Source organism: Colossoma macropomum, unplaced genomic scaffold (genome assembly GCF_904425465.1).
Source record: "Colossoma macropomum unplaced genomic scaffold, Colossoma_macropomum, whole genome shotgun sequence".
In the NCBI taxonomy this organism is placed as follows: Eukaryota; Metazoa; Chordata; class Actinopteri; order Characiformes; family Serrasalmidae; genus Colossoma; species Colossoma macropomum.
Window position 1 is genome coordinate 7256170 of NW_023494796.1, and position 14449 is coordinate 7270618.

At 40.4% G+C, this 14449-nt stretch overlaps 1 protein-coding gene across 3 annotated transcripts in view; it reads left to right on the forward strand.

The window, feature by feature from the left end:
• The window catches only part of acsl1a (acyl-CoA synthetase long chain family member 1a), a 56702-nt gene that overhangs the window by 16782 nt on the left and 25471 nt on the right, over nt 1-14449 (forward strand). For 2 of the 3 annotated variants that reach the window (XM_036583721.1, XM_036583720.1), the window contains exons 1-2: nt 4166-4328; nt 10278-10518. In XM_036583721.1, coding sequence (XP_036439614.1) covers nt 10324-10518 — 195 coding nt within the window. In that variant the 5' untranslated portion in view covers nt 4166-4328; nt 10278-10323. Of the gene's footprint in view, nt 1-4165; nt 4329-10277; nt 10519-14449 lie in introns of those variants that run through there. The other variant, XM_036583722.1, reaches the window with a different exon arrangement.

Here is a 14449-nt window from a genome sequence, read left to right on the forward strand (position 1 = left end):
GACTAATTAACTTGAACTGTACTTAAAGAATCAAATTGAATTGAACTACACTAAAAGAATCAAATTGAACTGCACTAAAAGAATCAAATTGAACTGCACAAAAGGAATCAATTTGACCCGAACTGTTCTAAAAGAATCAATTTGGACCGAACTGTACTAAAAGAATCATGTTACATTAACCTGTACTAAAAGAATCAAATTGAACTGTACATTAAATAAACGGATGATCTTTTAATATCTCAGTATGTAATAATTTTGTGTAAAAATAATATGTCCCATATTTATTAGGTACCAATATGTAAAAAAAAAATAAATAATTGGTTTTGCTTTTTAGTCTCTTCTTCCTTCTCTCTCCCCCCGCCCCTCTCTCTCTCTCTCTCTCTCTCTCTCTCTCTCTCTCTCTCTGTTGATTGTAAGTGCAGCTCTATCATTGGCTAATATTTCTTACAAGCCAAGTATGGAGGCAGGTTGGCTTTCACTGAGAACTCTCTCTCTCTCTCTCTCTCTCTCTCTCTCTCTCTCTCTCTCTCTCTCTCTCTCTCAGTGCCACACAACCATGTGACCAGCGTGGCATTTCACATTTGTGAACCACACACACACACACACACACACACACACACACACACTGTACACAGCAGCGGCGTAGCCAGAATTTCATATTAGCCGACGTAGTGTAACATTGCAGTTCATGGCTGACGCAGCTGTGTAAACATCACCATGGTAACAGCGGCTGATGAAAATTGGTGATGATGAAAGGAGAGCTTCGGCGGACACTTCTGTTCGTTGTTAGTTTAAGATGACGTATGGGGAAGATATATGGACGTGTATCTTTATATATTCTGAAATACATTCCAAACATTAAAACGTATTTCAGAATATGTTACCAAATTAACCGAATATATTTAAAAATACATTTATTAAATAAATATTACACATAGAAATGTACCGTACAAAAATAAATGTGTGTAAATGTTTATCAAATCCATTTAAAAATGTATGAAAACAGCCAAAATACTGTCTGATCCACTGTTTACTGTCTGATACCTTTAGAAATGAGTTTGTGTTCCAGTATCTTCATTTTAAATATGATCAAATGATCCTTTAACAGGACAGAAGCGAGTGTTGTAGGTATTGATACTCTACTATTATTGATGATATTGAAATGCAGTTATGATCTGATATCTTGTTTATGTGAAGTATTGTGTGTGAGAGTCTGACTGCAGACGTACATGGTTAAAGTACAGTGCAGATCACAGAAGTCAGTACCGTTCATTCAGCTCATGGATATTCAGTTCTATCTGTAAACATTATTAAAACTGCATACAACTGAAAAAATATAACAACAAATATAAATAAGGGCATTTTACAAATATATTTAATTTAAATTTTTTTGGCTATTTTTATACATTCCAAAAAGTATATTTGATAAATACATTTGGAGTATTTTTTTCCACATGGAACAAACTAACCACCTCCTGAAATACAAGAGCATTTCAATAGGCAGGTCTTTTGAGCTGTCATGTTTGCGTCAGTCAGAAAAACCAGAATATCTAGAAAACAGTGCAGTTTTTGGACATGGCTTGTGGTTGCATTGTTGTCAAACTCAATGAACTAAATAACTCCACAGTAATTACTTGTGTGGTTTAATCTTACCAGAATTAATTTTCTTGTGAAAATCTCTAAAATTTTCTCCTAGGAACGATGCCACTGGAACCCTAACCTGCTACAGAGGGCTGGTTTCCATGCAGGGGTGGGCGATACGCCAAAAATATTATATCACGATACTTCAGGACATTTTCATGATACACAATCATTCCAGTATCATGATCATTTTTCTAAGATTTAATAAGCTGGAACAGACTTATAGAGCCTGTAGTGCCACCTACAAAAATACAATAATAATAATAATAATAGTAATAATAATAAACCTACAACTACAAGCTTTTTATTCAGAGTTTTACAAACTGCACTGCTCTAAATCCAGTTAAACAGGCCGAATTGGCGTGCATTCCGTTGTAAGTGCGCTGGTGCAATATGGCTGCTGCTCGTTTTTTCATTTGTTTTGTTTTGTATTGTTTGAGTGTGTGTTTTGATGTTTCCCTGCTGGCTGAGGAGTTTGCCATCATATCCACCGAGATAACGGCTGAGAGTTTTTCCAACCGTGGGGTAGCGCTGCACCGCAGCTGTGATGCGGTCCGGACCGGCTGCTTGAGTGACGCTGTATTGTGGTTATGAGGCTGCCTGGACTGGCTGCTTGGGTGACGCTATACTGCAGCTATGGGACTGTCTGGATCGGTAGTGTTCGGCTGTGTGAGCTGCGCTACACCGCGGCTAGGAGGCCTCTTGGGCCAGCTGCCTAAGTGATGCTACATGGCAGCTACGTGGCTGCCTGGGCTGCCGCTTGGGTGATGCTGCACTGCAGCTATGAGGCTGCCTGGACTGGTAGTGTTTGGCCGCGTGAGCAGCACTACGCTGCGGCTATGAGGCCTCACGGGCCGGCTGCCTAAGTGACGGTACATCACAGCTGTGGTGGGCCGACTGAGGCTGCTTGGGCTGACTGCTTGGGTGATGCTGCCTTGCAGCTATGAGCCTGTCTGGACTAGACTGTTGGTGTTTGGCAGGAAAACGCTTGGTGGCTAAGGACATTTTCGGCCTTCGAGGCTTCCTGGGCTGACCGCCTGTGTGACGTATCATAGTTGTGGAGTGAGACTTTCCCTGCAGCTAAGGACTCTTTCCAGGCTCGCTAAGTGTCTCTATACTGTGGTCATTGTAACCCCCCCTTGCTAGCTGCTGGAAATGTAGAGTTGTGTGTGTGTGTGTGTGTGTGTGTGCGTGTGTGTGTGTGTGTGTTTTTGTGTAGTTGTGTTTGTTGTTGTTCATGTATTTTGTAACTTTCTGATCTCTTTGTAAAGCGTCTTTCGGTTTGAGAAAGGCTCTTTATAAATTGAATTTATTATTATTATTATTATTGTTGTTAATTGTGCTCACTTTGTAAAGAAACATGCAGTTGGTCAGTTGTTCTTTAAGTACTGATGATATCCACGATATGTTCAGAAAAGCATATTGTGACACAGTTTGCGTCAGTGAAGGCCTGGATGTGCTGCTGACTAACTTTCCTACAAACGGAGAATTCATTCCTTATATTGTGTGTGTGTTTGTGTGTGTGTGTGTGTGTGTGTGTGTGTGTTTGTGTGTGTGTGTGTGTGTGTGTGTGTGTTTGTGTGTGTGTGTGAGAGATCAGCACTATGTCAATATCTCCCACTTGGCTCTTCCCTCATTAGAGCTTCATCTGCTCACACTACTATCAGCTACACCTCACTCTGCTGGTATTCACACACACACACACACACACACACACAGCGGTGCTTTGACGGGCGGGGTCTGTGTGTGTGTGAGGGGGGGGGGTTAGATAAGAAAAGGAACTCTGTTTGAGGAACACCAGGATCACTCAGATCTTTAAAAACATATCAGACACACACACACACACACACACACTTACACAGATTGATACTCATATGGGATCATATTGATTCAGCCTCAGCTGAACACACACTCAGCTGAGTGGGGGAGGGGGGGTAAACAGATATAGAGAGGGAGAGAGTGAAGAAGAAGCAAAAGAGAGAGAGAAGAAAAAGGAGAGAGAGAGAAGAAAAGAGGGAGAGAGAGAGGAAGAAGAAGCAGAAGAGAGGGAGAGAGAGCGAGAGAGGGAGAAGAAAAAAGAGAGAGAGGAAGAAGCAAAAGAGGGAGAGAGAGAGAGAGGAAGAAGCAAAAGAGGAAGAGAGGTAGATAAAGAGAAAAAAGAGAGAAGAAGAAGCAGAAAAGGGAGAGAGAGAGAAGAAGAAGCAAAAGAGAGAGAGAGAAAGGGAGAGAGAGAGAGAAGAAGCAAAATATAGAGGGAGAGACAGAAGAGGAAAAACAAGGAGAGAACGTGGGGAGAGAGAGAAGAAAAAGAAAAGGAGAGAGAGAAAGTGGGGGAGAGAGAGAAGAAAAAGAAAAGGAGAAAGAGAGGGGAGAGAGAGAGGAAAAAGAAAAGGAGAAAGAGCGAGAGGGGGGAGAGAGAGAGAGAAGAAAAAGAAAGGGAGAGATAGAGAGAGGGGAGAGCGAGAGAGAAGAAAAAGAAAAGGAGAGATAGAGAGAGAGAAGTGTGTTGTTTGAGTGGGTGTTGCTCTGCTATTCTTAGGAACTCTGCTCTAAGTCCTACCACTGCTGTTCAGGTCTCACAGCCCCACAGACCCTCAGACAGGCGCCCTCCTCCTCCTGAACGGCCTCGCGCCGGACAGCCTGTCCTTCCTCTCTTCTCTCGCTCTGCGCTGTTTCTGACACGGCCTGTAAGTACTGAGACCAGCCCAGTGTGACTGCGGCTTCATTCCATCCTCTAATACAGCTGAACTCTATCTTTAGCTGAGTCACGAGTGTGTGTGTGTGGGGGGGGTGTGTAGGGGTGTGTGTGTGCGTGTGTGCTGGGTCAGGTGAAGGGCAGGGTCACCACAGAGCGTGTGTGTGTGTGTGTGTGTGTGTACAGGTGCAGTAAAGTACTCTGATAAAGATCAGCACTTTTTGAGGCAGTGTTTGCAACACACATCGCTGCTGTCTGAACAACACCTAGTTTTTTTGTCGTTTTTCAGATTTTGACATAATCTCAAAACTTGCTCTTTATGCTGTGTGTAAATTTCATGATGAATGGACCAAAAGAAACGGCCCAAAAGGACTTGAAAAAAAGTCTGGTTCCATTGACTTACATTAAAAGTAGAGTATGTTTTTTTCTTCTCCTGTAAAGTTACCATTTTGGAGATACAAGGTTTTGTTCCGAGAGCAGCGATATACTACTCGCTGGAGAGATTGTTTATGGAGAACAAGTATGGTTAAATTTGTTGGAGAAAAAAACTCGTATCTCCAAAATGGTAACTTTACAGGAGAAGGAAAAAACATAGTCTACTTTTAATGTAAGTCAATGGAACCAGACTTTTTTAGTAATTTCTTTTGATCCATTCATCATGAAATTCAAACACAACGTAAAGGAAAACAAGCACTTTCACATTATGTCAAAAACTGAAAAAGAGCAAAAATGGAGGTATGAGGTTTTGTTCAGACAGCAGCGATACGCTATTTTCTCTTGCAGCTTTTTTTTTATCTTTTCTTTTTTCCATAAAAGGCCTTTTATGATGTTTGTGTGTTTTTTATGTAGTATCTGGTGTGTTTTGTCACTTAACGTGGCCAAGAACTGCCTACTTTGACAGGAAGGGGCTGTTTGAGTGTCATGCAAATAACCAATCCTGGAGGCTGTTCTTGTAGCATAACTTGTAGGCAATTTCCAAAAAGGGGCAAATAAGAAAAATAAACCTGTGGGAAACACATTGGCATGCGTCGGCAAACACATGAGGGTATCTCACTTAAAAGTGCTTCAAAGAAAGCTTTTAATAATGTACTGTTACAAGATACGTTCATATGAAAGATTGTTCATGTGTATCACTGTCGGAAGAAAACCTTGTATCTCCATTTTTGACGTTTTTCAGTTTTTGAGAAAATTAGAAAAAACCTGTTGCTCTTTACATTGTATCAAAATTTCATGATGAATGGACCAAAAGAAATGACCCAAGATTACTTGGAAAAACGTCTGGTTCCATTGACTTACATTAAAAGTAAAGTATGTTTTTTCCTTCACCTGTAAAGTTACCATTTTGGAGATTTGGAGGTTTTCTTACGACAACAGCGATATCAACATTCAAAGTGAGCGGTTAAATGGAGTATATGCTATTTTTTCTTTTTTACCTGAAGTCCTTTTATGATGTTTGTGTATTTTTTTATGTAGTATCTGATGTGTTTTGTCACTTAACATGGGCAAGAACAGCCTACTTTGACAGCAAGGGGCCGTTTGATTGACATGCATGTAGGCAATTTGAGAACGGGGCTACAAGAAGAAACAAACTCATGGGAAAAACATGCAATGGCTAACATGCAAGGCATCCTCGCTTTGAAGCAGCTAAATGCTTCAAACAAAACTATTAAAGACACATTTAGGTAAAAGTTTCCCATTGAACTGATAAAACCCTCTGCATGGAAGTGCGTTCACACAGACGGGTGAGTAGCCAATTAGAATGGAACTGACAAAATTCCTGCAGTCGTGGTTAGCTTAGCTTGCAAACGATGTACACGGGTTGGCGCGTCTGAGGCTGAGACTCGTTTTTTGTAAGCAAAACAGTTTTAGTTTAATTCTATGACTATTTTCCAACATCTTAGAGCTAAACTGGCTAATCGATGCTGTCGGGACAAAACCTTGTATCTCAGTTTTTCGGTTTTTGAAATAATTTGAAAAAGCCTGTTGTTCTTTACATTGTATGTAAATTTCATGATGAATGGACCAAAAGAAACGGCCCAAAAGGACTTGAAAAAAAGTCTGGTTCCATTGACTTACATTAAAAGTAAAGTAGATTTTTTCCTTTTCCTGTAAAGTTACCATTTTGGAGATACGAGGTTTTGTTCCGACAGCAGCGATATGTAAACGAAATGGTCCCTTTAAATACAAATCACGAAAGAGCTACTGTAGGTACTCATGTGCACACAGCATTCTCATTTCTGGAGTTGACTTGTTTATTCGGACGGTTACCAAGAGTATGAGTGAGGTCATGCAGGTCATCTAGACCGGTGGTGGGTTATTTACAGAAGCCTCTGAAACTGCAGAGGGAAAAGCCCAACATTAGTCAGCACCTCTAGGCTCTTTTTATATCCCATCTTTCAGCATTAGTGCTAATACTGAATTTCACAAAGCAGTTTTTCTTAGCTGGACAATCTAAACAATAAATGATGGCTAATGGCGTTTGGCCTAAGGTTGTGTTCAGACTGCATTTTTTGCATAGAAAAAGTGTTTCTGTGAGAGCTTTTAGTGCTGATATGGAAAAGCAGTACATTACAGTGTTGTTAGCATGGCGTTCTGCCTTGCATTCAATTGGAATGGCTAATTAGCTAGTTTAGCTACCCATTCAGTATGATTTCTTACTCTGCTTTGGCCTCGGAGGCAAAAAATGAAGAGCAGAAGATCTGACATATCAGGGCCTGTATTCACAAAGCGTTCAGGGGCCGTATTACGGAAAGTCTGAAATCTTATCTGTTTAGTTACCATGATAACTTTAGTTAGGACTGAATTTGGGACAGTAGCTATTCCAGAATAACAGTTCCTAAGTTCATAATCTCATCATCAACTCCAGATAAGAAAACAGCATCACACAAACATCCTAACTAGACTGAACCTCCTAAATCCTGTCCTAACTTTAGGATGAACCCCAACAGGGTCCTCACTTCTGTTTAAGGTCCGCTTCTATGGTTTTTAGGCAGCTGAGTCAGCAGCATAGTTCACTACCAGCATAATGAGCTCCATTTATTTCTACTGTAAAACGCTGCTTTCACTGTGAGATGATTTTCTTTTCTAACTCTGCGTTTTAAAGATCTCAGACGCTGCAGACTCGATCTCCACCGCCCCTCTGATCACCTTCGTGTGTTAATGTTGATGATGAAATATTACAGTGATGGTGGTGAATAATGAGGAGACAGAGCTGAACGTGTGTCTGTTTATTAGGAGGAGTAACGTTAGCGCGCCCGGCTAAAGCGTTTGGAAATGGAGACTGAAACTGGGGAGCTGTTCTAGTTTGACCTTTTTTACCTCAGTTACAGCAGCTAAAGTTATCTCTCTGGCTAACTAGCTTGATTATGTGTTTACGTTTCGGCTGCGCTCGTCTGCTCGGTTGCTAGGTAACAGACGACAGTTGATTGTCGACTGACTGAGTTAAGACTTCTTAACTTGAGATAAGATGCTGTAAGATAAGATTTCTAAATTAAGGTCAGATTTGCTTCTGTAATACGAATTTGTGAAAAATCGTATCTTGACGTGTCGGATCTTAAGTTAAGACAAAAAAAGAGGAAGTTTCTGTAATACGGCCTCTAAAAAAACACTGTTGTAATGGCCACATGCCCACTTTCCACTGAACTACATGTAAAATATGCACCAGCAGTTGAGAAAAACACACTCAGTATGAGCGGCTCTTTCCCTGACCAAGACATTTCTGTCTAAGATCTCCAATAAGCCATAAAGGAAACTCCTCCTGGATCAGCATCGATCTCTGTCTTCTATAAGTGCAGGTGCTGGTCTTGCTGTGCTGCTCTTTGTCATTGACAAGAGAGAAACCACTGCATATGTGTTTCCCCTCAAGGCCTGCGAGCTCCCACACTCCCTCATGTTTCTCCTGCTTTAACACACCAGATTGAACTCATTAGTTAGTGCAGGGAACACACAATAACAGGGTTAGCCGTGAGCGAGGGCTGGAGATCAGCGTGGTCCACAGTGGAGTAAACCGTGGTATCACTTACAACTCATCTCCAGAGCACCACTGTCCACTACTCCCACGTACTTTTCTTAGTCACGTCCCATGTGACATTAAACACGACACCACCTGGCAGGCCAGCTGGATACTTCACACAGCAGTCGGATTACTCAACCAGGGGATCACTTTTTAAACCAGGTCTTTAAACCAGTAGGAATGGCTCTTTTGTTGCTGTAGGTTGTGCCTTAAAGGGGAATTCCATAGACTTCTTAACATAAATGAGTGGTTGAGATATAAACAAAGTGATTCAGAGTGGTTTGATGTGAAATGGTAGAAAATGAATGAAATGTAGAAAAATGTACTAACTCTATACAGTGGTGGTGATAGGAACCGGAGGTCGTCATGACTACAACACAAATATAGCCATTTTATTTACTATCCAAGACCACCAGTGAACCTACACGAGTCTTCTGAGTTTATATGGGGTGTTGATGATGGAAAATAGTCATAAATCTGAAAAACTAAGTTTTCTTTGGGGACTATTTTGCCTCACAACACCCTGCATGTATCCCTCCACCATGAATGGATTCTGAAAATACATTTTAGGCCAAAATCATCTCAAAACTATCATAAAACAGTGTCTCAGTCATCAGGCAGAATTCATAACCGTTTCATGTAGTAACTTTCTGTGAGGGAGCTTTTAGAGGTGGACGTCTGGTTCCTATCACCACCACTATGACTCGGTAAGTCTAGAACGGGGTGTTTCACACCAAACCACTCTGAATGACTCTGTTTACATCTCAGCCATTAAATTATGCAAACTTTTTTAAAAATCAGTGGAGTTCCCTTTTAAGTCATATGATAAACTGCCTCTTCCTGCTGCAAAATCTGAAAAAAAGCCTCTCAACAAGAGTAGCTCTGCAAGGCCGCAAAGACCCTTTCTAGTAGGCACAATAGGCAGGTGTACCATTCTGTCTCTTGTAGTAAGCAGATTAATGTGAGCTAGTAAAAGACCAAGTGCTGCCTCAGAAATATATGGTGTATAGACTTAATTAGATGACAGAAGCTTGGGGGTGAAACGTGGTCCAGCTTGCCTCAGAGTTGTTATCTTTAAATGTACGAAACGAATCCTAAAGATTATGATCCATGACTTCAAATCACTTCCTTTTTGACCAGGGCTTAATATTGTGTTAAAGGGCCCGTATCGTGATGGCTGAGTTTTCCTTGCTTTTTTGGAATGAAAAAGTTTGATATAGTATCTTTTACAATGTACCACTCTCTCCCCAGTCCATGCGGTCCATTAATGGAAGCTAAGCTGCAAAAAAAGCTGATTTTAATGAATTCAATTCATACATTAACATGCATATTCAACCTACAGACGCTTAGCTGTATAAGGAGCGTTTCAGCTCGGACTGCTTTTTGAATTAGGCACAGTGTAAGAGCAGCCAATCAGAACAGGGCTCATTTACATTTACCTCGTATCTCCATTTTTGTCGTTTTTCAGTTTTTGACATAGTTTTAAATCGTCGCCCTTTACACTGTGTGTAAATTTCATGATGAATGGACCAAAAGAAATGGCCCAAAATGACTTGGAAAAAAGTCTGGTTCCATTGACTTACATTAGAAGTAGAGTATGTTTTTTCCTTCCTTTTACCATTTTGGAGATATATGGTTTCTTCTGACAACAGTGATATATTAGTCTTAAATGCACAGCTTAGTTCATTCTAAGGGATAAAGAGAGGTAATGTACCAGTGAATTATGACTGTTTTTAGTACAGAAGTCGAATTCAGGGAGAAAAATAAAATTCAAGAGAAAATGTAAGATACAGGCTGTTTAATCGGTGAGACCGGTCAACATAAAAGGGCCTTTGATGACCCTTGTGTCTTGTGACTCGTCACTGTATGTCCCTCTTTTTGCAGTTGTCTGAAAAACATCCCCCACTCTTTGCTCTCTCCGTTCTCCAGACTCCTGTGTCTTTTCCCGTGAAGAGCTCCCCCTGGCAGCTGAGCGATGCAGGCGCAGGATCTGATCCGGCAGTTCCGGGTGCCCGACCTGGGCGACATGAGGCAGTACGTGCGAAGTTTGCCCACCAACATACTCATGGGCATGGGGGGGTTCGCTGCCATCACCACCTACTGGTACGCAACCAGGCCCAAAGCACTCAAGCCGCCCTGTGACCTCGCCATGCAGTCCGTGGAGATTGAGGTAAGCACACATGCAGTTATTTGCGTGAAAGTTTCAGCATTTTCCCATCACAGAGTTACAGTCGGATGCAAAAGTTTGTATACCCCTGGTTCACTGACATGTTTTGTTCATTTTCTAAGTGAAAATAAGTTAACATGTTTTTTTCTGTAGATTTTGTATTTATTTGCTGAGTAAAAATGTGCTTTAACTTGTGCACCGGCCACATTTTCTGTTTTGTTCATTGTTTCCAATATTTTAAATTCAGCAAATGAACAGAAATTGTGCATTTAAGAGTGCAGAAGTATGTTCTGTGTTAACTTACGTTCTCCTAGAAAATTAACAAAGCATGTAATGTGACCTTGTATGCCCAAACTTTTACTATGACTGTTTGTGTGAAGACATTGTAAAATTCCCAGTAGACTGAAGTGGGATTTTCCTATCTGAGGGTTTCAGTCTCGTGATTTTTCTTTCGTGGCCGCCATATTTGGGACCGAATTTCTGGCTTCACTGCTCCCTATGAACGTAACTTGAGGTGAAAGGTGGCTAAAATTACTCGCCTTACTTTGAAAGAGTAAAAACGTTCCTCTACACAGTCGATAAAACAGGCTGAGATCCTTATAGTTTCCCCCTGAACTCCTGGTGCCACTTAAACTGGTAGAAAAGCTACCAGATTTGTGTTTTCCTGATGTTTATATTGATCTCATACTCAGCCCCTCTCCCTATTCTGGAGGGTCTCTCAGAGCATTTAAAAGCACAGAAGCCCACCGGCTCTTCACGTCAGGGTGGGTAAAGGATCCCATGGTGTTCATAAAGAGGAGAAAGAACTCTGTGATCATAGGAGGGTAACGACATCAGCTAATTAACACAGATGAGATCAGTGCTGGCCTTTAGATAACTTTAGCTGATGTAAAGTAAAGTTAATCCAGCAATGTTCCAGATTTCCTCTAAAAAGCCTGAAAGCTCCATTCCAAGGGGAACCTGGGAATTTTGCTTGTGTGCACAAGCTTTGGATGGATGGTTAAAGAGACACTTCGGCCAAAATGAGAAAGAAACCCTTCCAACATCTGCTGTAAACATTATAACTTGTCTCCTACAGCAGTCTGGCAGTAGCCACTACACTCTCAGAAATAAAGGTACTGAACTGTCACTGGGTCAGTGCCCCTCTTGTCACTGGGGTGGTTCCCTCAATGGTCCATCTCAGTACCTTTAGTCAGGGAACATAACTGAACCATAATCCACTGAAATGATATGTTCTAAGCTGTACTGACTCCACACACCCCGTCTCGTCTCCAGGCTTTTATTTTACTGTTCTGTTTAAAACATTCGGTTATGAAAAGGTACAAATACAAACTTTTCACCTGGAAACACTTATTTAAGGTTCATAATCAGACCTACGAGAAATGTACCTCCACAGAACCTTTATTTCTAACAGTGCAGGGTGAGATTTTCCAGGTTAAAGACTAGAAAACCTCCCTTCTGGTGAGATATCCTGAATGTGCGAGGAACTTTTGAACTGCTTTTGGGTTCATTTTTGAAGGTTCTGAATGTTTTCGCATTGTTTAGCTGGTGAAAGCAGAAGGAATGTGAAGGTGAAGCCATTTCTGTAATCCATTCTCCTCACTGCAGCCATATAACTGTAGTAAATGTAGTAACTGTCTTCAAATCATCATTACAGTGGAGAGAGTGGATTAGAGAATGGACAGAAATGACTTGTTAAATGAGGAGGACAACAAGCTAAAAGCTAACAAGGCAGCTACCTGGCTATCTAGACATCTTACCTCAGTTTGGCGTCTTTTCAGTGGCTGAAAGGATAAGAAACTTGTCTCCTGCTTCCAGTTTGTGCTAAATAAAGATAGAATTGCTGAGGTCAGAGTTACACTGATGCTAGCTTGGTTGTATTTATTAGCTTGTAGCTCATGGCTAGGCTAGCAGTACGACTGACATCACAGAGATTCCCAATAGTAGTGTAATGTATGCTGGGTATTGTAGTGAGAGAACATTGTAGAACAAAAACATGAAAATGATATAAAATTGTGAAGTTTGACTAATATAGTGTCCAAAAAGGGATTTAATGCTACGCTATGGAATATGGCCTAAAGTTTTAGGCCTAAATGGCGAATGGTGTCCCCGAATGAAACCAAAGCAATTCACTGTTCTGAAAGCGCAGATTAAAGCATTAAAACAGATTTTTTATATGTGTTTATTTAACAAATAGTGTGTTTGGCTATTTTCATAGTTCTCCTGTGGTCTTGTTCTTGTTTCTTATGGTTTAGCCAGATTTCAGTTCCAGTGGTGTTGCTTGTTTCCAAGACATTATCATTAGCCTGGGACAGTGGAGTCAAGGACAAATTGATATTGAGGAGATTTCTTGGTGCTCATTCAGTTTATTCAGGCTTTTTTGACCTGAAGGAATAATACATATTCAAATTTAAACATCTACCAACTCACCCCAAATGTAGTTGATCATATACTGTATGTGTGGTGTTTGAAGAAGCTTCAAAAAACAGGCAAAAGTACAGACAGATTTTACCCTTTATTGCATGAATTATTACTCAGACATGATGTGCTTTATTATTTATATATAATTATATGTTATTATTTGTTATTTAAAATTGCTTAAATAATGGAAATATTTGAAAAAAAAAATTAAGGGGGGTAGTTGGTAAATTGTTGCCATATGGCAACAATGTGCAATCGTGGAAAGCACCATAACATTTTCTCTAAAAACATCCGTTTATTGAAAACAAGACTAAACAAATCCAACTTATACTTAGTGAAATGTACAACCCAATATTTACAAATATTGGAAAGTAGTAAAATTTCAATTGGTATTTGGAAGGTATGGTAATCATAACATTATAATAAGATTTCCTGGTCAGGTGATGTACTGAAGTATTTGTCCTTTGAAAGTAAAAGACCCTTTTTCTACTATTAAATAGCAAAACACAGATTATTATTACTGCCTTTTAGTAAAATTGAGATAAAGTAATTGTTGCCATATGGTAACACTGCAATTGAGGGTTAAGCAACAGCTATATTTTCAGGTGTTGACCTGATTGGAATACATTTTCTTGGCTGTGGATAAACAGATCAGGCAAACACATGTGTACCAGTTATATTGAAAGTATGATGCGAGCGCTGGGGAGCAGCACAACTTCTGCTTTCTCACTTACAGCAAGAGCTAAAAACGAGGAAACACTGATGTAAATAAGTCAGTTTAGAAACAAATGATAGTGGAGCTCTTACAGCATAGATGAGCCACAGCTGGACTGATGCCATTCCTTTTGCACTCTTGGCTTCATAATGTTTAATAAATCTGCTTGATGATAGCCAATATCTCTGTCAACTGACTTTACCTGCTTTTGTCTGACTGGTCAACTGACTTTTACCTGCTCTTGTCTGACTGGTCAACTGACATTTACCTGCTCTTGTCTGACTGGTCAACTGACTTTTACCTGCTTTTTTTGACTGGTCGACTGACTTTTACCTGCTTTTGTTTGATGACTGGTCAACTGACCTTTACCTGCTCTTGTCTGACTGGTCAACTGACTTTTACCTGCTCTTGTCTGATTGGTCAACTAACTTTTACCTGCTTTTGTTTGATGACTGGTCAACTGACGTTTACCTGCTTTTGTTTGACTGGTCAACTGACTTTTATCTGCTTTTGTTTGATGACTGGTCAACTGACTTTTACCTGCTTTTGTTTGACTGGTCAACTGACTTTTACCTGCTTTTGTTTGACTGGTTAACTGACTTTTACCTGCTTTTGTTTGACTGGTTAGCTGTCTTTTACCTGCTTTTGTTTGATGACTGGTAAACTGACCTTTACCTGCTTTTGTTTGACTGGTCAACTGACTTTTACCTGCTTTTGTTTGACTGGTCAACCGACTTTTATCTGCTTTTGTTTGACTGGTCAACAGACTTTTACTCGATTTTGTCTGATTGGTTAGCT